Source organism: Muntiacus reevesi, chromosome 13, assembly GCF_963930625.1.
Source record: "Muntiacus reevesi chromosome 13, mMunRee1.1, whole genome shotgun sequence".
Taxonomy (NCBI): Eukaryota; Metazoa; Chordata; class Mammalia; order Artiodactyla; family Cervidae; genus Muntiacus; species Muntiacus reevesi.
The window spans coordinates 606,298-631,490 of NC_089261.1; the positions used below are offsets into that span (position 1 = coordinate 606,298).

The 25,193-nt window shown below is 59.0% G+C and overlaps 2 protein-coding genes across 2 annotated transcripts; one reads left to right on the forward strand and one right to left on the reverse strand.

Moving 5' to 3' along the window:
- Window positions 1-4,167: 4,167 nt before the first annotated feature.
- On the reverse strand, window positions 4,168-5,410 carry LOC136146020 (protein FAM246C). The gene is made up of 2 exons (XM_065904839.1): window positions 5,327-5,410; window positions 4,168-5,031 (listed from the first exon to the last, which is right to left on the reverse strand). The coding sequence occupies exons 1-2, from the start codon at window positions 5,408-5,410 to the stop codon at window positions 4,168-4,170; spliced, it is 948 nt and encodes a 315-aa protein (XP_065760911.1).
- A 5,648-nt stretch (window positions 5,411-11,058) lies between these two features.
- ZNF74 (zinc finger protein 74) lies at window positions 11,059-24,552 on the forward strand. The gene is made up of 5 exons (XM_065904515.1): window positions 11,059-11,398; window positions 11,695-11,765; window positions 18,934-19,060; window positions 19,364-19,459; window positions 20,181-24,552. The coding sequence occupies exons 1-5, from the start codon at window positions 11,371-11,373 to the stop codon at window positions 21,737-21,739; spliced, it is 1,881 nt and encodes a 626-aa protein (XP_065760587.1). The 5' UTR covers window positions 11,059-11,370; the 3' UTR covers window positions 21,740-24,552.
- Window positions 24,553-25,193: the final 641 nt, after the last annotated feature.

The following is a 25,193-nucleotide window of genomic DNA, read 5'->3' on the forward strand; positions in this document are numbered from 1 at the left end:
GGGCTCAGAGCCCCCCGTCCTGTTCTCTGACCGTGTTCTTTAGTGACTCGCCAGTTGCTGGTGTGCGAACCAGCGGGCCCCCAGCGGACTCGGTCCAGGCAGTCCTGCTGCCGTCCTAACACAGCCTCCGGCAGCGCGCGGGGTCCGGAGAGGCCCTGGGGGTTGGGGAGGCGGCCTGAGCGCTGGCGAGCGGCAGGCGGGCCCGTCAGCACCGCGGACAGCGCGGGGCGGGCGAGGGGGGGCGGGGCGCGGGACGGGGCGCTGGCCGAGCCTCCGGGGCGACTGAGGCTCAGACCCACGGCCCGGGGTCCGCTGGGCGCCAAGGCCTCCGAAGCTGCCGTGGAAGCGGGGCCCGATCGCGGAGGGGTGGGGGGGCAGCGGCCTCATAGACCCTTTGGTCTGGCGGCCGTGGTCTCGGGACGTCCTTTCCAGCTAGCCCCGCAAAAGTCAACGGCGCTGGGACTCAAGGTGCCCTCCCCGTCGAGCGTCGTCCTTGCTGGTGGCCTTTGTGTCACTCCTGGCCCCCAGCCTCCACTTCCCGGACTGTAATGCATGACAACAGCACCCCCCACCCAGGACACATGGACGCTAGGGGCGTCCATGAAAGCGAGTCGTTCAGGTGGACACGACTGGGGTGGCTGCGGGCAGCAGGCCCCGCCTGCTGTCTCCGCGGCTGGAGGAGCCGCCCCTGCGGTCCTCCCCGGGCCTGGACCTCAGCCACGCCCCTGGCCCGCCCTCCCGATGAACGCTCCGCCCTTGCTCTCCTCCCGCGTCGTCTGCCGCTCACCGCCGCACCACGCGGGCGGGCCTCGCCTTGCAGCTGGCGGTATGCGCTCTGACTGAACCTGCTCATCTCTGATCCTCACCCCGCGGGATGCTTCCTCTCCTCCACGTGACGCCCTGCCCCTGGCGAGGGGCGTCGTTTGAGAAGGAATGTGGAGTCGGGGAAGAGGAAACCAGGGTCTGCCTGGCATCCACTGTCCCACGACGGGGCTCCCACCCTTGGACGGCGCTGGGACGGTGCTCAGGCCGGGATGGGTCCGCAGGTGCCTGGTGCTATGACTCCCGGGCCCTAAGGTGCCGAGGACACCAAGCTGCTTGTAGCCGGTGGCCCTGTGAGCCTGCTGCATGACCAGCCCAAGCGGGAGCAGTGGTGGAGGCCCCTGGGGCCGGAGATCCTCCCCGCCCCCTTCCTGGAGAGCAGCTGCCCGAGGGGAGGGGCCGCCCCTGAGACAGTGCTGTCTGCTTTGGCCAAGCCAGGTTAGCAGGGAGGGCAGTGCTGACCTGTCCGGTGGGGCCTGGGTGTGTGTGGGTGGGGTGGTCACTTCTCTGAGCCCCGCTAGAGACCCGAACCTGTTCCTCCAGGCCCCATCCATTGGAAGGAGACGGCCCCAGCCGTTGGGGCCCAGCCCAATCCCCATCAATATCCACCTTCACCGGGTCCAGTGGGACCCCGCTCTCGGGCCCTTCATCTTCCAAGGCTATGACTGCACCTCCAGGCCTGTGGACCACCCTGCAGAATGATGGTCATACAGGTCAGCACCCAGGCCAGGACCCCACCCCCGCCCCGACAGGAGCACAATCCCCCGCACAAGGATCCAGACCCCCGCACAGGAGACAAGACGCCATCCGGGACCAAAGACCCCCCACAAGGGTCAGGAAGCCCCCCGAACGGACGAAGACCCTCTACATTCGAGATGGGACGCCCCCACAGGAACCAAAGTCTCCATAAGCGGCACAGAAACCACACAGTGGTCGAGTCCCCAGCAGAGGTCAGGGACCCCGCCCAGGGTAGCAGTCAGCCATTGTCCCCCGAGGCGCAGAAGTGAGGCCATACCCGGAGCTCAGCATGCCCGGGGTGCCTCGGAGTCACCCCAAGCTGGCAGCCACAGAGCCTAGGTGGTCAGGACCCAGACTCCTCCCCTCCACGCAGGGAGGGGGCTTCCCCTGCCATCCGTGGAGCGCCACACAGCTGGCCAGCAGGGGCCCTGGACACCCGTGTGTCGTGGTTCCACAGAGGCCCAGCCAGGGAGCAGGCCGGCCGGGGACCTTGCTCTCACCTCGTGCCCTCGTGGTGAGGGTGCCCCTCCCAGTGGACGCAGACCCGCACAGCCCCCTGGAGATGCAGGGTGCTGGGGGCCCCCACCTGCCTACTGCACCCTGCAGCTGGGCTTCCCTGGGGGGGCACTGGGCGAGCGGGCTCCAAGCACAGCCTGCACGAACCGCACTGCCCCATGGAGGTGGGGAGGCGGCCGGAGTGCCCCACGGAGGCCGGGCTGGGGGAGCCGGGTGGCGGCGCCTGGGGACCTCCCAGGATCTGTCTCCCCAGGTGCACGCAGTTCACGTAAACACCCAGGGACACCCTGAGGGCCTGGGAGTTGGGGGGCTGGCCATGCTGTTGGCCGTGAGGTGGGCCGGTGTGCCTCCTGGCGGGGAGGGAGTGCTGGGCCGGCTGTGTGATGGCCTGCTTCCAAGCAAGGGGTCTTGGCTGGGCCATCAGGGCCTCTGGGATGAACGGGGTCTGGGGGCAGGTGGCCCGTGAGAAGCTGTGGACCTGCAGGGTCAGCGGGAGTGGCTCTGTCCTCAGCAAGGCCCCGTTCTCTCTTCCCACTTGGTCTCCCCTAAACCTCTCTGAGTGTCCCCGTGTTGAGAGCCACCCCCCCAGGAGCAGGACTCTGACAAGGTCAACTTCTGGGCCGTTTAGGTCCTGAAAACCGTGTCTGCGGTGGTGGGGGATGGGGTGGCTGGCGCGGAAGGCCGCCAACTCACCACCACCCCCAACCCGGGGGCCTCCGTGAACCTTCCCGCTGGTCTTACTGCTACCCAGTGCCTCTGGCCTCTCGCGCTTCTATGGCTAGGGCAGGGCCGCTGACCACAGCGGACTGCGCGCCCATGGTGCGCTGGACAGTCTTCGAAGACACGGTCCCCCTCCCTCAACCCTCCCCTGGCCACGGCAGCCTCTTGGCAGAGGCAGGGTCTTCATTCCCCCAGCGCCTCAGTCTGTGGGGCAGCCCCCACCCCAGTCGGCGGGTGCAGGGCTCTGCTGGGCCTGTGGCTCTGGCAGGGCCCCTGGGATGCAGGCAGGACCCCCTTCCCATGGTATAGGAGACACACAGTGACCTTGGCCTCCTGTGGCTGGGGGCAGGGATGGCCTGGGTGCACCCCCGATCTCCCCAACCTCACCCAGAAGCCCAGACTGCCCCAGTCCCTCTCAGGGGGAGAATGCGCCCACCCTGCCATCCTACACTTTATGTCTGAGTCCCCCGATGAGATAGGAGAAAGCAAGGTCGCCTGCCAGTCAGTGCCTGCAAGCACATGATTTATTCTACAAAGGAGCGGGCTGCCCAGCCCAGACACCGTGTGGTTTGGTGATGCCTCTGGCTGCCACTTTGCTGAGGCTGGGAGATGAGACGCTGCCGGTTCCTGGCTCTGTGCCAGAGGCCTCGCTGGGCAGGCGGCCCCTGGGGACACAGACAGTGAGTGACGGGCCTTCTGTATCAAGTGAGACCCGACCCAGGCGGCACCTGGGTAAACCGTGCCGTGGAGTCTGCTGTGGGTGGACACTGCCGTCACGTGATGGCCCGCGGTGTGGGTCCGTGAGTGGCCTTGCTGTCAAAGTGAAGCTGGCGGTCCGGGAGGCGCTGACCAGTTGCACCGCGTCCAGGAGCAGGTGGGGCTGGTCGGGGGAGTGAAGCTGGCTAGGGTCAGGCTGCAGTCCAGGGCCGTCAGTAGAATGCGCTGCGCATCGGAGCGACACTGTCCTGGGTGAGCCGGTGTCCAGTGACTGTCCCTGCAGCCCACGTGTCCCTGGTGCCTGTTGGACTCGGTGTGTGGGTCAGGCTCGCCACCCCAGCACCTGACAGCCGGTCTCCTTCCTGAGACCCTTCAAGGAAACACACGTACAACCCCTCCCCCAGGCGGGAGGGCGGGAGGTGGGGGGCGGGCTCTTGCTCCTCGAGGTCTGCGGAAGCGGACAGACCTCCGACCCGGCCCCTCCCCAGCGCTGCCCGGACCAGCCGCGCTCCCCAGTGGCTTTCGGTGCCCGAGCGCTAGCGAGCAGCGTCGGAAGACCCTTCTAGCTCCGAGCCACGCCCCACGAGCCCCAGTCCATTTCGGAGTAGCAAAGCCGGGTGACCAGCGGCGCCGCCCCCGGCCCTCGCCCCAGGCTTAATCCCCGCCACCCTGCGGGGCCCCGGGCGGTACTGGGGTCTTCTTGAGGTTCTTCCTGGACGGGGCCCTGTTCGCGCCGCCGTTGGCCGGGCCGTCTGAGGCGTCGTCGGTGGGCCTGGCGCCCGCGGCCAGGGCGTTCACAGTGCCCAGTGCCCGCAGCAGGGCCGGGCCTCGGGGGACGCGGGGCTCGCGGCGGGCGGCCGGTGGAGGCGGCAGCAGCGCGCGCAGGGCGTCCAGCTCGGCCCGCAGCTCCGCGCGCAGCGCCTCCAGCCCCGCGCCAAGCTCCGCGCGCACGGCCGCCAGGCCCTCCTGCAGCCGCCGCTCGCTCACCTCCAGGACGCCCGCCGGGTAGGTGGCCCCGCCGCGCGGCTCGCCGCACACGGAGCACACGGAGCCGCGGCTGCGCTCCTCCGCCTGCTCCCCGGTCTCCGCCGCCCCCGCCGCGGCCCCCGCGCGCTCCACCAGCCGTAGCAGTCGGGGCGCGTCGGCCCGCGCCGCCGCCTCAGCCCGGAGCTGGCCCCGCAAGCGAGCCAGGCGGCCCGGGCCGCGGGCTTCGTCGGGGACCGGCCCATTGGGCTGCGGCCCGGGGTCCCGCCGGCGGCCCACCACGCGCCGCAGCGCCTCGCTGGCGCCGTAAGCGCTGCGCGCCTGGATCCACGAGCGCCGGGACTCTGCCGCCATCCGCTTGGCCGCCGCCTCCACCACCGCTTCCAGAGCCCGGCCGGGCCTGAGCCCCGGCCTGCAGCCTAGCGACCAATGGGGCCCGGACGACGCTCCGTGGAAAGGGCCCCGGGGGGACGGCTGTGGGAACGACCGAAGCCTCGCGGGATCCGGCCTGGGGCTCGGGGAACCCCGGCAGGCCTGAGACCCAAGGAGCCAAGGGAACAGCGCCGCGGGTATAAGTGACAACGAGAGACCACGTTGTCAGTGGGTCCCCACAGGGGGCTTGGACAGGCTTCAAACAGAGGCGATGGGGACGTGGAGACACCCAAACCCAAACGGGGAACCGAGTTCATCCTCTGCTCAAAGCCACTGTCCCGGCCCACTCAGGGCAGGAAAACAAGTGCGGTCCGAGCCCCAGCCCCGCCCACTGGCCGAAGCCCCTCCTCCCACACTAGGTCCAGGCTCTGCCTGGATCCCCCGCACTCCAGTGCACTGCCGCCCCAGCCTTCGAGCTCCGCAGGGTCCTGGTGCGCTCTTCTGGGCCCCGGCCTCCGGAGGCTGCCAGAGGCCCCGCCATCTCTCCCTGTCTGTGTGCTGGTCCCGTCCTCCTCCTCCCAGCGACCCCTCTCCACCCCCTAGGCCTTTGCGTTGCCTGCCTGGGGGGAACCCCTGGACCCCCTCTCCTGGCTGCCCCCACGCATCCCTTTGGGGCAGGGCAACCTTCCGGGACCAGGGCCCCACACCTGGTAACTCGGGCCCCTCCTCCACAGCACCCTGGCAGCCAGTTAAATGGCTCTGTTCTCTGTCCGCCTGCATCCACAGCAGGGTCCCCAGCGCGGCCCCGAGGTGCTGAGCGGACTGAATGTCGTCGGATGGGGTCCTTGGCTGAATGCATCTGGGGCTGAGGGTCCCAGGTGGGGCTACTCCCGCGAACCGTGCACCTCCCGCTTGGCCTGGCGTTCGAGGCCCTCACGGATCCCTGCTGGCTCTCCCGCCCCTCACGCCCTCACAACTGCACCCCATTTATTCTCACCCTGCTGCCATGGCACCTGCATTATTGCCCCTGCCCACCCCAGGGCCACGGACAGGGCGCTGTGGGCCCCTCTGGAGGGCAGGATCCCCCCCCACCCAGGGCATGTTGTGCTTACGGAGCCAAGGGACTAGTTAGGGCTGTGGGCGCCCTGGGACCGCCCTGGCAAACTGTGGGCGGGGAGGGCCTGGCGAGGATGCAGGCTGGACTGGGAAGGGAGATGGCAAGCCAGCTAATGAGGCCTGTGTCCCCGGGGCCCCCGGGGAGACTCTGTAGCTCTGTGCTCGTGTGTGTGTGTGTGTGTGTGTGTGTGTGTGTGTGTGTGTGCGCGCGGTGCACACATATGCATGTGATTGGGGGTGCAGTCGACCCTGTCCATGGGCAGCCGTGGCCCTAGGTCACTGTGAAGGCCCCCTCTGGTTTGCTCATTGACTCATTCAGTCCTTGGAGCCTGTCACCCTGGAAGGCACAGAGGGAGGGGAGAATCCAGCCTCCGTCAAGCCCCCGGCCCCTCACTCCTGCTGAGTCACCCGGCCCCGGGGGACCCCCAGCATCTGACCCTGCTGTTCCCTGGAGCCTCGTTAACCATACCGCCCCCACCCTCCCCTCCGTAATTAAAATATGGCTCACACAGGAGCCGTGGATTGCGTCCCCAGGCCTGCCGAGCCCGGCTATGTGACCCAGGCCTCTGCCCTCTCTGAGTCTTGCCCGTGGCACCCAAGAGGCCCTCAGATCCCCAGGAAGGGGCCGCAGGGAGGCCCTGAGGGTGGGAGCAGACGTGGGGGAGACTCCAGGATTGCTGACCGGCAGGAGGGAGTGTGAGAGCTGCGAGGGGTGAGGGTGGGCGGCCTGGGACCCGGGCAGAGGCCAACAGATCAGGTGTGACGGGGGCAAAGACAGACGAGGCCTGAGGGCCCCATGGGTCCTGGTGGGGCGCAGAGGTGCTGGCCAGGGTGAGCAGGCAGGGCCGTCAGCACAGCTCTGATCCCCAGAGGCCGCATTCAGAGTCAGGAAGCCAGTTGTGGAGACCCCAGCCCAGGCTTCATCGGTGCAGGGCCAGGGAGAACGAGGCCTGGGGTGAGGGGCGGGTTGGGGCGCCGAGCCGAGGCTGTGACCACGGCTGTCGTCCCTGTGGTGGAGGGACCTCTGGGGGGGCACACCCAGGCCTGCTCTCCAGTTCTTCCCAGGAGCTCCTGGAGGGGGTCCCGGCGGGGAGGGAGGGCTCCCAGCACGGAAGTGCTGACAGGCCCAGCTTGGGCCCCGCTGCACCCCCAGCCGAGTGCCAGGGCCAGGCCAGCCACCGCTCGGGCGGCCCCAGCCCGGCTCTGCACCCTTACACTGGCCCTCCCACCCGGCCCGCCGGGCGAGCAGGTGCCCTTTAGCTCGGGTAGGAGAGAGGGCCCTGGGCTTCTCCACGCAGAGAAGGGGGGGCCGTCAGGCCGTGGGGCTTCCCTGGGGTCACCCCTGAGCTGTTTTCAGAGCGGCCGCCCAGCCTGGAGGTTTTCTTTCCCGGGGTCTGAGGGCGGTGAGGAGCCAGGGGCCATCGCCTGCTGATGGGGTTCTTGTGGCCGGGGGGCGGGGGGAACCTCGGGGCTGTGTCTGAAGTGCAGGTGCCCAGGTTCCACCTCTAGGAGGCAGAGCGGGGGTGGCTGAACGCCCACCAGGCTCAGGCCGGTCGGCTTCTCAGCAGAGCGGTGTAGGCGGTGAGGCAGGCGGTCCTGAAGACGGCGGGGACCCGGCACAGGGGCCTGAGGGGGACGGGACCTCTGAGCGGGGCACCCACGGGGCGGGGGGTGGTCTCGGAGCTGCTCGGAGGGCGCGGTGTGGGCCGGGCTCTAGGCGGGGGTGGCGCTCTGGGTCTGAGCCTCTGGAGGGTGCGCAAGGGAGGCCGGCTGGGCGGGGTCTGGACCGTGGGCCCTCGGGGAGAGAAGGCGAGGCTGTGGTGCCCCGCGGTGCCCAGCATGCAGGGTGCATGGCTGGGCCTCGGTGGGCGCAGCTGCAGGTCTGGCTCGACCCACCGCACACAGTAGGCCGCTTCGTCCTGCCTCTCGGGCCATGGGTGGTCCCTGGGGCCTGGCCTGTCTCTCCCACCCCCCACCCACGTCGGAGCCCAGGACGCCCGAGGCCCGAGGGGCACTCCCTCCAAGACCAGCGCCTCCTTGAAAGACAGGATCAGAGGGGGAGTGACTCGCCCAGGGTCCCAGGGCAGGAACGGGGCTTCCAGTGGGGGCTGGACCCGGGCGCACCGTGCCTCGGAACGCCCCCTGCCCACCGGGCCCTGGGACTGGGCCCTGGCCTCCTGGAGGCCCTGCCGCCCCTGCGTTCCCTGGGAGCCGCCCCGGGTCAGGGGGCTCTGCAGGGAGCAACTCTCCACCCAGAGTTGACCTTGGCTGGCCTCAGTACCTGGCGATGGCCTTGCTGCCTGGCCCTGGCGTCCGTAGCCTTCGCTGTCTGCCCTGGCGTGCTCTGACCTCGCCCCGTGGCCAGGGGTCACCGTCTGTCCCCATCGGATCTCTCCGCACTGACAGGCGGCCGTGCCCTTCCGCTCACGCCCTGTGGGCCGCCCCAGACCTCTGCGCCTCGGTGCCGCACGGGCGCCCTGCACAGCCTCCACCGGGTGCCCTTCTCCAGGCCTCGGCTTCGGCCCCGACCCCTTGGGTGGGACTCTCACACCGACCTGCTGCCCACACCCTCCAACCCAGGGGCCCCCCGCCCCCCGCACAAAGCCCCGGCTCCGGCTGGTCCGCCCGGGCCGGTGTGTGTGCGGCTCCGAGCCTCAGGCCACGGCCGCTCCCCAGGACGGTGTGCAGAGCGGTCTCCGCCTGTTCGCGTCTGAGGAGCAAAGCCCGCTCGCGCCCGCGGGTCTTCGCTCCTGTCTGCCTTTCCTTTCACAGACAGCGCCTCTCCTGCAGCTCCTGGTCACCACCCGCGCCGAGCCTCCTCCCGGGGAGTCGATTCCAGCCCAGGCGCTGCGTCCGAGGACTCGACCGCCGTCGGCACTGTCCGCCCTGAGGTGGCGTCACACCCCACAGGGTGAGGGCTCAGACCCACACGACCGCCCGACCCTCCTCAGACGCCCTCAGGCTCCTCCATCCCGCGGTTGAAGAGCGCGGGCTGAGCGTGCGCTCCTGGGGGCGCCGGCCCTCCGCCCGGCCAGCCCAGGGCGCTCGCGCCCTCCTGGGGCGGACCCGCGCCCACAGCACCCAGCCCTCGCGGGGAGGCTCCCAGCCAGAGCCCGGCCGTGTCTGAGCCCGGAACTCCCGGCCCCTCAGCGCGCGGGGTCTCTACGCGGATGGAGACGCGGCCGTCTGCAGACCCCTGCCCACCCCACCGGCAGAAGCAAGGCCGGCCCGCCCTCCAGTTCCCGGGGGTCCCGGGAAAGGTGCCCTGGAGCCGTGTCCACTCCACTCAGAGGTCGTCCAGCCGAAACTCTCCACTCGCCCACCAGGTGCGCACGCAGACACGCACCACACATGCACCACACACACACACCATACACGCATACACACCGTATACCACATGCATACACACCATACACCCCACACGCACCACACATGCACCACACACACACCATACACGCATACACACCGTATACCACATGCATACACACCATACACCCCACACGCACCACACATGCACCACACACACACACCATACACGCATACACATACACCCCACACGCACCACACATGCACCACACACACACCATACACGCATACACACCGTATACCACATGCATACACACCATACACCCCACACCCACCACACATGCACCACACACACACACCATACACGCATACACACCATATACCACACACACACCACACATACACCCCACACACACACCATACACGCATACACACCGTATACCACATGCATACACACCATACACCCCACACCCACCACACATGCACCACACACACACCATACACGCATACACATACACCCCACACGCACCACACATGCACCACACACACACACCATACACGCATACACACCATACACCCCACACGCACCACACATGCACCACACACACACACCATACACGCATACACATACACCACACACGCACCACACACACACACCATACACGCATACACACCGTATACCACACACACACACCATACACGCATACACACCATACACCCCACACGCACCACACATGCACCACACACACACACCATACACGCATACACATACACCACACACGCACCACACACACACACCATACACGCATACACACTATACACCCCACACGCACCATACACCCCCCACACACCACACATGCACCACACACACACACCATACACGCATACACACCGTACACCCCACACACACCACACATGCACCACACACACACCATACACGCATACACACCGTATACCACATGCATACACACCATACACCCCACACGCACCACACATGCACCACACACACACCATACACGCATACACACCATATACCACACACACCACACATGCACCACACACACACACCATACACGCATACACACTATACACCACACACGCACCACACATGCACCACACACACACACCATACACGCATACACACTATACACCCCACACACACCACACATGCACCACACACACACACCATACACACCATATACCACGCACCACACATGCACCACACACACACCACACACGCATACACGCCATACACCACACACACACACCACACACACACACCCTCTACATACACACGACACAAACACCACACACACATCACAGGCACACCACACATATATACCACACATAGACATATCACACAAATATCCTGTTACATCACACACAAACCATACACACTAAATACCACACACACACCACACACAAACCACACACACCACACATACCACAAACACCACACCACTCATATACACCACACACATACATACCACACACAAACCACACACACACCACACAGACAATACACACACACTACATACACACACCACACATATCACACATACACACGCCACACACAGCCAGGTGCAAGTGATTTCCGCAGCCTCGGGGGGCGGGGGGCGGGGCGGGAGAGGGGGCGGGGCCGGAGCGCAGGGTTTCTGGCCCCAGAACTACACTTCCCAGAAGACCGTGCTGCACGCACGACCAGAGCGGCTCCGGCCCTGACGCCCCTGCGCGGCGCAAAGGCTCCTGGGAGTTGTGCGCGTCCGTTCCGCGCAGGCGCCCGTCCCGCGGCGCCCCACAGGCGCTCCTTTGTGGCAGCAGCGGTCTTCCCGTGGGAGGCGGGTAGGCTCGGCAGCGCGAGCTCCTGGCCCTTCGTCGGTCCGCCGGTCCGCCCCTCACCTTTGTGCCGCCCTCGCGGCCCTCAGCTCGGGGCCATGGGGCGGGAGCGCAGCCCGACGCGCCCGGCGCCTGCGGAGCCCGCCTGACCCCGACCAGGGGCGCGGGGCTGCGCGAGCGTCCCCAGCCCCGGGAGCCCGGCCCGGCCCGCCCCAGCCGCGGCGGCCGTCGAGGGAGGGCGCCATGGATGCCCCGGAGACGCGGGGGACAGGTACGGTTGGCCTATCGGCCGCGGGCCTGGGTTTGCACGGGGAGGGCAGGCGGGGTCCCTGGAAGCGCCCCAGAGTCAGGCGGCCGCCGCCTCCTCCCGGTGGGCACGGGGACGGGAACGGCGCCGCGTTTCCTCTGTCAGTGGCGTGTCCGAGGCGCCGACTAGCAGAATTAGCCCCAGTTCTCTGGTTGTGCCGAAGCTGGGGCTCGCCTCTGACTTCCCTTGATTCTCCCTGGGCCGGGGGTGCCTGGTGGCTGTGGACAGAACAGCCCCGTTAACTCGTTTGTCTTTTCCAGATCCTGCTTGTCTCCTCAACGAGATTCCAGAAGATGCATTGCCTCAGGGTCTCCGGGAAGCCAGGTCGGAGGTGAGTGACTGTCTTTTTTTTGAACATCTCGTTCTTTATGAGGAGGGTTGGCTTCTTCCTTCCATCACCCAGGCCATACAGTCATCCAGGGACCCCCGATCTGGGTGCCTGTGCTGCGGTCCTCAGGAAGCTCTGGATATGCGTGGTGGGGGGGCAGGTCCGGTGAAGCCCGGGTGCGCCCTCCAGGTGAGTGTCGCTTCCAACCTGGTACAGCCCAGCCGTCGGCGGTCGCTCAGGACTGCCGTGTGCCCAGCACTGTGCCGGGAGCTCTCGGTGGTGGTTTAGTGCCACCCACACCTAGTAGGTGACCGCTCCCATGAGATCACTTGGCTCATCTGCACACGCAGACCCACGGGGTGTTTGCTGTGGTTGATCCTTGTTTGGGGGCGTTTTCTGGGAGTAAGTTCTGTAAGAGGGCGTGGAACAGCTGATGGGAGGGCTGGGTTGCAGCGCTGGGGGTCACAGTGACGGTAAGAGCGAGCGTCCAGATATGCGTTTTCTCTGTACCCGGTTCCTGACACAAGGCCTTCGTGGGCTTTCGGGACTCTGAAGGGAGTTGGCCTTGGGGCCGCTTCTGCAGCTGAGTGAAGCACATATCACTCCTTTGTAGACTTTGGGTTTTTGCTCATCATTTTGCTCCACCACCTACCCCTGTCTATCCTTCCCAGTGTTCAGAAAGGTGCAGTTGATAGAGACAGTATGGGTGAAAAGCTTGGAGAATTGAGAGTCCTTTGTCATTTTCAGGATCTGATAATTCTGTTCGCCTGTCACTTGAAAGGAAGAAATGACTGTAAAACTTGTATGGTGAGATGGGCCCAGCTTCTGTAATGTTAGAATGTTCTGTAAAACACTCAGGAGACATGATGAGCACATGTGATAGATACATGGTCCTTGGTGGGTCATAGATCCAAAATTCTGTCAAAGGCATTTGGAAATGTATTTCATATAGCTTTGTATCAGTATTTAACTTAATGGGTTTGATGATGGCACTGTGATTGTGTAGAGAACATCTGTGGGAAGTACAGGCTGAAGAATGTAGGCTGAGATGTTCTGATGTCTGCAGCTAACCTTGAAATGGAGGAAAAAGCGGGGTGTGCGTTGAGAGCGCCACCTCGGAGGCACTCCCCTTCTTGTGCACAAACGTTAATCCTGAAGCACCAGCTTCCCAGGGCTTTGGATAGCTGGTCCTCTGTGTGAAGTGCTCTCTCCTCCCGCAACAGTCTCGTACTGTGGCCCGGGTGCTTCCCGGCCGGGACATCCCCGTGGTCTGTTCTGACTCCTTTGCAAGTTGCATTACCAAGTCTGCCTTTGATTCCACACCCTTTTGCTCCCTGCCCTGCAAAATGAAGTCACACCGGACGTGGGCTTCTCCGGGTAGGTTGGGAGTGCCCCTAGAAAGTCCTCAATGTGGCTCAGATGCTGCTCTTACCTGTTGACACCCCCACACTGAAGCCATGTAGCTGCTGAGAGCTCTGTTACCAGCATCACGTTCTGAGATCTTGTTTCTGCCCCTTCCCACCTTCTCTCTGCTTTCACCTTCTTGCTTCATCCCTGAGCGCCTCAGCTGTGGACACAGTCTCAGCGTGTCCTCATTCCCACCTTCTTGTCTCCCTGAAGTCCAGTGGGGTTTTTGTATCAGGCCTGTTGTTGCTGTTCAGTCGCTAAGACGTATCCAACTCTGCAACCCCATGGACTGCAGCATGCCAGCCTCTCCTGTACCTCACTGTGTCCTGGAGTTTGCTTAGATTTATGTCCATTCAGTCAGTGATGCCCTCCAACCATCTCATCTCCTGTTGTCCCCTTCTCCTCCTGCCCTCAAGCTTTCCCAGCCTCAGGGTCTTTTCCATTGAGTCAGTTCTTCGCATCAGGTTGGCACAGTAGTGGAGCTTCAGCTTTAGCATCAGTCCTTCCAACGAATATTCAGGGTTGATTTCCTTTAGGAGTGACTGGTTTGATCTTCTTGCTGTCCAAGGGACTCTCAAGAGTCTTCTCCAACACCACAGTTCGAAACCATCAGTTCTTCTGTGCTCAGCCTTCTTAATGTTCAACTCTCACATGCATACACGACTGCTAGAAAAAACATGACTTGGCCTATGCGGACCTTTGTCAGTAATGTCTCTGCTTTTTAATACACTGTCTAGGTTGGTTATAGCTTTTCTTCCAAGGAGCAACTGTCTTTTAATTTCATGGCTTCAGTCACTGTCTGCAGTGATTTTGGAACCCAGGAAAATAGAATGTGTCACTGTTTCCATTTTTTCCCCATCTATTTGCCATGAAGTGATCTATTTGCCATGAAGTGATCTATTTGCTATGAAGTGATGGAACTGGATGCCGTGATCTTAGTTTTTTGAATCTTGAGTTTTAAACCAGCTTTTTCACTCTCCTCTTTCAACTTCATCAAGAGGCTCTTTAGTTCCTCTTTGTTTTCTGCCAATAGAGTATTATCATCTACGTATCTGAGATTGTTGATATTTCTCCCGGCAATCTGGATACCAGTTTGAGATTCATCTAGCCCAGCATTTTGCATGATGTGCTCTGCATGTAAGTTAAATAAGCAGGGTGAAAATATATACCCTTGATGCTCTCCTTTCCCAATTTTGAACCAGTCCATTGCTCCATGTAAGGTTCTAACTGTTACTTCTTGACCTGCATACAGGTTTCTCAGGAGACAGGTGAGGTGGTCTGGTATTTTCATCTGTTTAAGATTTTTCCATAGTTTGTTGTGATCCACACAGTCAAAGGTGTAGTCAATGAAGCAGGAATAGATGTTTTTTGGAATTCTCTTGCTTTTTCTGTGATCCAGTGAAGTTGGCAATTTGATCTCTGATTTCTCTGACTTTTCTTTCTTTTTTTTTTTTTTTCTTTCCTCTGCTTTTTCTAAACTCATCTTGTACATCTGGAGGTTCTTGGTTCACATACTGTTGAAACCTAGCTGAAGGATTTTGAGCATTACCTTGCTAGCTTGTGAAATGAGTGCAATTGTGTAGTTTGAACATTCTTGGACATTGCCTTCTTTAGGATTAGAATGAAAACTGACCTTTTCCAGTCCTATGGCCACGGCTGAGTTTTCCAAATTTGTTGGCATATTGAGTGCAGCACTTCAGCAGCCGCATCTTTTAGGATCTGAAATAGCTCAGCTGGAATTCCACCACCTCCTGCAGTTTGTAGTGATGCTTCCTAAGGCTCACTTGACTTCACACTCCAGGATATCTGGCTCTAGGTAAGTGACCACACCACACGTGGATAACCGGGTCATTAAGAGCTTTTTTGTACAGTTCTGTGCATTATTGCCACCTTTTCTTAATCTCTTTTGCTTCTGTTACGTCCTTACTGTTTCTGTCCTTTATTGTGCCTGTTTTTGCATGAAATCAGTTCAGTTCGTGTCCAACTCTTTGCGACCCCATGGACTGCAGCATGCCAGGCCTCCCTGTCCATCACCAATTCCCGGAGTTTACTCAAACTCTGTTGAGTCGATGATGCCATCCAGCCATCTCATCCTCTGTTGTCCCTTTCTCCTCCCATCTTAAATCTTTCCTAGCATCAGGGTCTTTTCCAAGGAGTCAGTTCTTCGCATCAGGTGGCCAAATTATTGGAGTTTCAGCTTCAGCATCAGTCTTTCCAATGAATATTCAGGACTGATTTCCTTTAGGATGGACTGGTTGGAACATTGCATGAAATGTTCCCTTGGTATCTCTAATATTCTTGAAGAGATCTCTAGTCTTTCCGAAGTATTGGAGCTTCAGTATCAGTCCTTATAATGAATATTCAGGGTTGATTTCCTTCAGGAGTGACTGGTTGGATCTCCTTGCAGTCCACGGAACTCTCGAGCCTTCTCCAACACCACAGTCGAAAGCACTGATTCTTTGCTGCTCAGCCTTCTTTTATGGTCAGACTTACTGAGGTATGATTATGCACAGGAAGTGTTCTCCAGTTTTATACGTGTAGGGTTTGGTGAGTTTGGCACATGCATAGGGTTGTGTAAGCCCCACAGTCAGGACAGACCTTTTCCATCACCCAGAAAGTCCCTTCATGCCCCTTTATAGTCCATCGTCTCCACCTGTCCCCTTGGCAACCAAAATAATTTTGCCTTTTGGAGAATTTCGCATGGAATTATATGTGTGACTTTGTTTTTGACTTATCTCACTTAGCATGATGCTTTTGCATCCATGTCCTGATTTGAGTCAGCACCTTGTTCCTTTTGACTGCTGAATGAGACTGCACTCTGGTTTAGGTTGCTGGGCTGCCTTAACGAAATGCCACAGATTTCGGTGGCTCAGGCAGCAGACGTGTGTTGTCCCCTAGTTCTGGAGGCTCGAAGTCTGAGGTCAGGGTGTTGGTAGGTTTCTCCTGAGCAGCTCTCCTTGGTTTGTAGAGGGCGCTTCTCTGTGTGCTCACATGTCCTTCCCTCTGTACGTATCTGTGTCCAAGTTTCATTTTCTTATCAGGACAGTAGTCTTATGTCAGGGCCCATTCTAATGACCTCGTTTACCTTAATTACCTCTTTAAAGACCCCATCTTCAAGTCAAGTCACATTCTAACATATTGGAACTTAGGGCTTCAACAAACTAATGTGGAGGGGACATGGTTCCGCACATAACACCATTGTATATGTACCCCACTATTTATTTATCTCCTCACCAGCTGATGAACGTTTAGGGGTTGATTCCAGGTTTAGGCTATTACAAATAAGCCTACTATAAATATTGGCATACACGTTACAGGTGTGTTTCTTCTCTTGCATAAATACTCAAGAGTGGGATGGCTGAGTCATATAGTAAATATATGTTTAATTATTCATCTTTGCAAAGAACCTTCTTTTGGTTTCATTGATTTTTCTCTGTCGCTTTTCTTTTCTCTTTTCACTGGTTTCTGATTCTTATTTCTTTCTTTCACTTTGGTTTCTTCAAGTTGAAACTTAAGTATTGATTTGATACCTGTTCTCACGTAGCATTCACTGCTACATTCACTGCTATAAAGTTCATTCTAAGTCCTCTTTAGGTATATGCTGAAAATTTTGGTATGTCTTATTTTCCTTTTTCAGTTCAAAGAAGTTTCTACAATTTTTTTGGTGATTTCTCCTTCAGCTTCATATTATTTAGGAGTCTGTTAATTCCAAATAGGTGGAGGATTTTCCAGGTGTCTGCTATTGTTTCTAATTATGCTATAATCAGAGAAGGAACTGTGTATGATTTGAAATCTTTCAAATTTACTGAGACTTACTTTATTACCCAGCATGTGGTTTATCTTGGTAAATGTTCTGTGTGCACTTGAAAAGAATGTGTATCCTGCTTTTGTGGGCTAGAGTGTTTTGTAAATACCAAGTCAACATTGAACCGTGGTGTTCTTCAGGTGTTCCGTGTTCTGACGATTTCTGCTTGTGTGTCGCGTCAGTTACTGGGAGAGACTGTCGTCAGGGTCATCTAGTGTGACTGTGGCTTTCCATCTCGTTCTTTAAACGCACTTTTGGGTGCCGCTGCTGCACGGGCTTGTCTCTGGCTGTGAAGGGCGAGGGTTCCTCTCGAGTTGTGCTGCGTGGGCTTTGTGTTGTGGAGTACGGGCCCTAGCGGAGAAGGAGTGGCCACCCACTCCAGTGTCCTTGCCTGGAGAATCCCAGGGACGGGGGAGCCTGGCGGGCTGCCGTCTGTGGGGTCGCACGGAGTCGGACACGACTGAGGTGGCTCAGCAGCAGCAGCAGAGCCCTAGGTGCGCGGGCTTTCGTGGCTGTGGCCCACGAGCTCAGCTGCTCCGCGGCACGTGGGGTCTTCCTAGATCACGGACCGAACCGGTGTCTCCTGCAGCAGTCATTAGCACGGAGCCACCAGGCAGCCTGTTTGCAGCCCTGTCAGGTCTTGTTTTGTGCACTTTGAGGCCCTGCTGACAGGTTCATCTTTGTTTGCAGTTCTTGTGAGCTCGTCATGAATTGATCCTATAGTAATGGTCACTACGTAATCAAGTAATTATGATTTATCTCTGGTATCCCTGGCTCTGAAATCTTTGTCTGATGTTGACATAGCTACCTCGGTTTTCTTTTGATTCACATTGGCAAAGTGTATCTTTTTCTGTCTTTTTTCACTTTTAATCTGTCTTAGTCTTTGTATTTAAATTGGATTGTGTAGCTGGCATGTGGTTGGGTTTTGCTGTTTAACTTCATTTTGACAGTCTCCCAGTTTTACTTGGGGTATTTATTCACATTTCATATGATTATTGGTGTGGTTGAATTTGTAGCCGCCCTTTTGCTGTTTCTTTTCTCCATCTTGTATCTTTGATTCTGTTTCACCCTTAACACCTTCTTTTGAGGTAAACAAATACTGTTTTATGAAATGCTTAAATCTTCTGATTTTATTAGCTTTTCCTTTTAGTTAACTTGGTTGGATTCTGGACAGAGTGAACTTTTTAAAGCTTTTATTGCAGTATAGTTACTTTACAAAGTGAATCAGCCTTGTGTATACACGTAGCCTCTTTCTTGGATTTCCTTCCCGTTTAGGTCGCCTCAGAGCACTGAGTGGAGTCCTGTGCTGTAGAGCAGGCTCTCCTTAGTTAGGCTTTATCCGTAGCCCTGTGTGCATGTCAGCCCCACTTTGTCCCTCCCTTTTCCCCTTTGGTGTCCATGTTTGTTCTTGGACAGAGTGAATTTTACTTTCTTGAGTGTTGGGTTTAATTCCTTACATGTTCTGGGATGTGGTGAAATTACTTAGTATGTAGCTGGATCTTTCTGAGGCTTTTAGGTTTCAGTGTGACCCCAGAGAAGCCTTTAATCTCCGGCTAATCTTGCCCAGAACACCGGGGTTCCGGAGCAGAGTCACACGGGGAGTCACGGGCTTTCAGGACGCTTGGAGCTGGGGTGACCAAGGAGGGCACCGCAGACCAGGGGCCGGTGTTGGGGGAGGGTGGGGGAGGTTAAGCCAGGGACGTGGCCCAGGGAGAGCAGGGGGCCTGGCCGGAAGAAGTGGGGGGCAAGCAGGAAGGACACGGAGGCGTCCAGGGCCCGCCCTCAGGGCGCAGTGCGGCGCCTGTCTGGGGCTGGAGCCGTTTGTGTCTGCAGCACAGCCTTCCGGCCACACTCAGGACGGCTCCCGAGGTCTCCGCTGCTGAGCCCCTCCGTCACCCAGGAGCACAGGTGGACTCCGCCGTCCTGGGTGAGAGAGAGAGAACGTGTGTGTCCTTCCAGGGGCCCGTGACTTTCAAGGATGTGGCCGTGGACTTTACCCAGGAGGAGTGGGGCCAACTGGACTCCCCCCAGAGGGCCCTGTACCGGGATGTGATGCTGGAAAACTACCAGAACCTTCTCTCCCTGGGTAAGATGGTGCCCAAGGTGAGGAGGCCAGGTCCCGTCTCTCCTAGGGGCTGGGCCTGGCAGGACGTGGGCTCCTGTCTCTGCCCTCGGCCCTTGTGGTGCCATTGGCATCTTTGCCTGCAGGTGGGGCCTGGAAGAGAGGGAGGGAGGTGGACAGGCCCTGGGAGCCCAGCCTGCCCCGGAGCGGGCATCAGTCCCTGTGGGGTCCTCAGACCCGAGGTCAGCGTGGGTTCCCCGTCTGAGCCCCCTTCCTCGGGGCTGGCGTGCAGGGCGCCCAGAGCCCCGTCGCTTCCTCCCCACGCAGGGCCTCCGGTCTGCAAGCCAGACGTCATCTCCCACCTGGAGCGAGGCGAGGAGCCATGGCAGGCTGCCAGAGACGGGCCTGCGGGGCCTGGTCCAGGTGAGCAGGGCGTGGAGGCAGAGCCCGCCCCCCCCACTGCCCCTGTGGTCCGCTGCCGGCTCCCTCTGCACCTGCTCGGCCCCTCCTGCCTCCCTTCCCCGAGCACACATTGAGCACCGACTGTGTGCCAGGACCCGCGCTGGGGGCACAATGAACAGAATGGACACAGCCGGTTGCCTTGAGCTGGAGGGAGACAGGAGCATCTGCACGTGGAATGTTCACACGTAGGGCTGTCAGTGTGGGCTCCTCCACCCGCCGCCATGCTCCTTACAGAGCGGCCTGGCTTTTGCGAGACTCCGGCCTGCCTGTCGCGTCCTCCACCATGCGCCCAGCCCGTTGCCCGGCCTCCTCACGCCCCACCCACTCCCCTCCGCCCCACCCACTCCCCTCCGCCCCACCCACTCCCCTCCGCCCCACCCACTCCCCTCCGCCCCACCCACTCCCCTCCGCCCCACCCACTCCCCTCCGCCCCACCCACTCCCCTCCGCCCCACCCACTCCCCTCCGCCCCACCCACTCCCCTCCGCCCCACCTCCGTGCACCCCGCCGCCCCGCCCACCCCCCGCCGCCCCGCCCACCCCCCCGCCGCCCCCCGGCTGCCCCGCCCACCGCCCCGCCCCTGCACCTGCGCTAACTCGCTCACCTAAGCTCTGGGCACTCCCCGCCCTGAGCCCTGGCGCCGCCTCTCCGCCTGCTCTCAGAGGGTGGCCTCTCCCTTCCAGAACCAGGATGGGAACCCCGGCCTGCAGCGGAGGAGACGCTTGTTTACAAGGAAGAGCCGCCCTGGGAGCCGATCGCAGACGGGCTTGCGAGGTCCAATGTGCACAACCCCGGGTTCAGCAGTGAGTGTACCTGGGGGTGCCTGGCGACTGCTCTGACCCGAGGCGAAGCCTCCTACGCCGGTGCTGGGTCCGCCGAGGAGCGCCGGCAGCGCCGCTATGAGTCCAAGGAGGCACTTGGCCTGCAGAGCGCCATGCCGGCCCAACCCAGCCTTCCCGCGGAAGGAGCCTCTGCAGAAAGCCAGCCTGGGAGGGTGCGGTCTACCGGGGCCGGGAGCCGGCGCCGGAGCCAGGGTGCGGGGAGCGGCCCGTTCGCGTGCGGCGAGTGCGGCAAGGCCTTCCAGCGGAGCGCGGCGCTGGCGCTGCACCGGCGCTGGCACGCGCGGGAGAAGGCCTACAAGTGCAGCGAGTGCGGCAAGGCCTTCAGCTGGAGCACCAACCTGCTGGAGCACCGGCGCGTGCACACCGGCGAGAAGCCCTTCCTGTGCGGCCAGTGCGGCAAGGCCTTCAGCTGCCACTCGTCCCTCAACGTGCACCGGCGCGCGCACACCGGCGAGCGGCCCTACAAGTGCGGCCACTGCGCCAAGGCCTTCAGCTGCAGCTCGCTGCTGGCCATGCACCTGCGCGTGCACACGGGGGAGCGGCCCTACCGCTGCGGCGAGTGTGGCAAGGCCTTCAACCAGCGGACGCACCTCACGCGCCACCGCCGCGTGCACACGGGCGAGAAGCCCTACCGCTGCGGCGCGTGCGGCCGCGCCTTCGCCTGCCACTCGTCGCTGGCAGCGCACGAGAAGCTGCACACCGGGGACAAGCCCTTCCGCTGCGGCGACTGCCAGAAGGCCTTCAGCAGCCGCTCGCGTCTGACGCTGCACCGGCGCGCGCACACCGGCGAGAAGCCCTTCCAGTGCGGCCAGTGCGCCAAGGCCTTCAGCTGCCACTCGTACCTGGTGGTGCACCAGCGCGTGCACAGCGGCGAGAAGCCCTTCCGCTGCGACGAGTGCGGCAAAGCCTTCAGCTCCCACTCCTACCTGATCGTGCACCAGCGCGTGCACACGGGCGAGAAGCCCTTCGACTGCAGCCGCTGCTGGAAGGCCTTCAGCTGCCACTCGTCGCTCATTGTGCACCAGCGCGTGCACACCGGCGAGAAGCCCTACAAGTGCGGCCAGTGTGGCCGGGCCTTCAGCCAGAACCACTGTCTCATTAAGCATCAGAAGACCCACTCGGCGGAGAAGCCCTTCAAGTGTCACGAGTGCGGCGAGGTGTTCGGCTGGAGCGGGCCTCTGGCGGAGCACCGCAGGCTCCATGGCGAGAAGCCCTTCGCCGTCCAGTTGGACCAGCGTTTGCTGAGCACCTACTACGTGCCCGGCGGCCTGCTGGGCCCAGGGGCCTCGGGCGGGAGCAGCGTGGGCCGGGTCGGTGCCCTGGATGTGGCGGAGTTCCTGGGTGTGGCCCCACCCTCGGCCAGCAGGAGTTTCCCCCTTGGGAGCAACCCCGGAAATTAACTCCTGTGTGTGTGTAACACACTCTCCTGCCACCTGAAACACACCTAGAGGTTGTGGGCTGCTGGAGAGGGAGCCTGTAGGAGAATGCTGAGGGCGTCCTGTCCTCTCCCCTGACATTTGGAAGGTGGGGAGGGAGCGCTCTCCTCAGGTGAAGGGGGGCCCTGTCCTCGCTTCCTTGCTTTCCACCCCGAGTTTCTTCTGTAAACTCTTTGATGTTTAACATGATAATTAAAGGGGAGAGAAAACAGGAGAATCACAAACAGTATTCTTTTTTTTTTTTTTTTCTTTTAAAACAGTATTACTTCTAAGTGAACTCTGCTCCGGGAGGGGAGAATAGGCTCAGATGGTGGGCATTTGGGAAGAAGCAAATTCCCCGGACTCTCCACACTCACGTGTTAGTGACTGTGCAGCCCAGCGTCCTGTCTGGCCACCCTGTCCATGGCAGAAGCAGGCCTCATACCCCGGGGTGGCAAGGCCACCTGCGGGGCTACCCCAGACCCCATGGTGCTCAACCTCTGAGAGGCGATATGCCTGGTGGTACCGGAGAAGGAGAAGGATGGTGTCCCTCTGGGGCTTGGTTATGACTCGGTCATCCCACTCACATTTTAGAGCAGAGACCAGCTGCCTGCTCACATCTGTATGGAGCGCTGGAGTCTATGACACACATTTATTAAAGTATGTTTGGAGGCTGAATAACCACATTTCAGGAAACAGGGAATTAAGAGAAGAGACACCCACAATTCTTACTAAAACTGCATTTCGCACTTTGGTAACGTCACCTTCTGCTTTCTGATGGTGCGTCTTCATGTTTCTGTAGACACGGGTGCACTGTCTGTCGTTTTGGTCCCCCAGCGTCCTCACCGCATGACCAGCCTTTTTCCAGCAGAGCCCTGCTGTCTTTGGAGCTGAGGTTCTGGGTAGGGCGGGCTGTTCTGTTAGCTGCTTTTCCGTTGGATGCGAAGTTATTTCCAAGCTGTCACTATTATAAACCATCCTTCATACACCATCTTTTTGCATTCTTCTTTAACATTGTCCTATGGTAGATTACTAGAAGTAATTTGGAGATAAAGGAAATGAACTATGTACTGCATCATTCCAGTATGGTTTTGGTTATGTGAGAACACAGTGACACTGTCTCAGTGTGAGGAGAGCTGGTGACAGCGGTCGGGCAGCACCCAGGCCTGGAGGCTCGGGCTGGTCCCGCGGGCCTGGCCTCTGGGCCCTTGGCGCTGACCCACTGCTCCTCCAGTGTCCCTGGAACTGGCTGCAAGCCCTTCCCTGCAGGAAACAGGGAAGCTCTGACAACTTCATTGGCAAAAAACAAATAGAATCTAACTTTGATTGTTACCATACTTATTTCTCTTAGTTTAAAAGAAATTTACATACAAATTGCCCCTGTTCCCCCTCCCCGCCATATACACACACTGCTGCTGCCTGCCCGGCGGGGCTGCTAGCACCATCAGCTGACATCAGCACCTTACCCCTTGGAGCGACACCTTTTGATAATGTTCAGTTGCTCAGTGGTGTCTGACTTTGCGACCCCATGGACTGCAGCACGCCAGGCTTCCCTGTCCATCATCTCCCAGAGTTTGCTCAAACTCGTGTCCATTGAGTTGGTGATGCCATCCAATCATCTCATCCTCTGTCATCCCCTTCTCCTCCCACCCTCAATCTTTGCCATCATCAGGGTCTTTTCCAATGAGTCAGCTCTTTGCATCATGTGGCCAAAGTATTGGAGCTTCACTATCAGTCCTTCCAATGAATATTCAGTATTGATTTCTTTTGGGATTGATTGGTGATCTTGCAGTCCAAGGGACTCAAGAGTCTTCTCCAATGCTACAGTTTGAAAACATCAATTCTTTGGCATTCAGCCTTAAGGTCCAACTCTCACATCCATACATGACTACTGGAAAAACCCATAACTTGGACTATATGGACCTTTGCCGGCAAAGTAACATCTTTGTTTCTTAATATACTGTTGATGTTTGTCAGCTTTTCTTCCAAGAAGCAAGTGTCTTAATTTCATGGCTGCTGTCACCATCTGCAGTGATTTTGGAGCCCAAGAGAATAAAGTCTGTCACTGTTTCAGTTTTTTCTCCATCTATTAGCCTTGAAGTGATGGGACCAGATGATATGATCTTTGTTTTTTAAATGTTGTTTTGAGCCAGCTTTTTCACTCTCCTTGTTCACCTTCATCAAGAGGCTCTTTAGTTCTTCACTTTCTGCCATAAGGGTGGTGTCATCTGCATATCTGAGATGACTGATATTTCTCCCGGCAATCTTGATTCCAACTTGTGTTCATCAAGCCTGGCATTTTGCATGATGTACTCTGCCTAGAAGTTAAAGAAGCAAGGTGATAATATACAGCCTTGACATACTCCTTTCCCAATTTGGAACCAGTCTGTTGTTTCGTGTCTGGTTCTAACTGTTGCTTCTTGACCTGCATACAGGTGTCTCAGGAGGCAGGTAAGGTGTCTGGTATTCCAAGCTCTTTAAAAATTTTGAAACGGAACATGTTCTTATTACTGTTTTTTCTTCAAGAAAACCATTGGAAATACCCTTTGACCCCCCCTTCCATTGATGTCTCAATGCTCTTTTATTTACATACAAACTTTGTGTTCTCATCATACACATAATACGTGTATATTGAAGAAATTGGGGGGGAGATCAGGTGTACAAGAATTAAAACAATCCTCAATTCACAGTCATTTCCTTGAGATGCATTTACTCCTGTTTTTTCTCTACGTGTATACACTTTTTTAAGTGTAAAGGACTTTATTATAAGCAAAATTATTTAAGTCAATAAATTTTTAAGAAATTATACATGTTCTGACTCATTCTACTGCCAATCACCTTACCTTCCCCAGCGTTTGAGTCATAATCTTCAAAATAGCCTTTCCGGAAAGAATTTCGGCTCAGTCCACAGTTGTCAGAGTCAGTCCACGATTCTTTAGTTGGACTTCTTTGATCTCCAGTGGAATATGGACACACTTCAAAAATCCCCGCCTATAATCACTGGGATCCACTGTCCTCAAGCAGTTTACTGTCAGACTGTACTTGGGTCAGCTGAGACAGCTCTGCCTGGCTCTGAGTTTCAGACATCCTTTAAACATGTTTTAGGGCTTCTCTGGTGGCTCGGTGATAAAGAATCTGCCTACCAATGCAGGAGACAAGGGTTTGATCCCTGGGTCAGGAAGAGCCCATGCTAAAGGCAATGGCTATCCACTCCAGTATCCTTGCCTGGGAAATCCCACGGACAGAGGAGCCTGGTGGGCTACAGTCCATGGAGTCACGAAGAGTCTGACATGATTTAGCCACAAACGTACATTAAGTGCAAACCATGGTCACTCCTAAGCTGTCATAGCCGAGAACCGCTAGTATATGCTAATACGTGAGGTCAAAAGCAGTTTGGGGACGCCCCTGGGGGTCCAGGGTTGACGCTGCGGACTTCCAC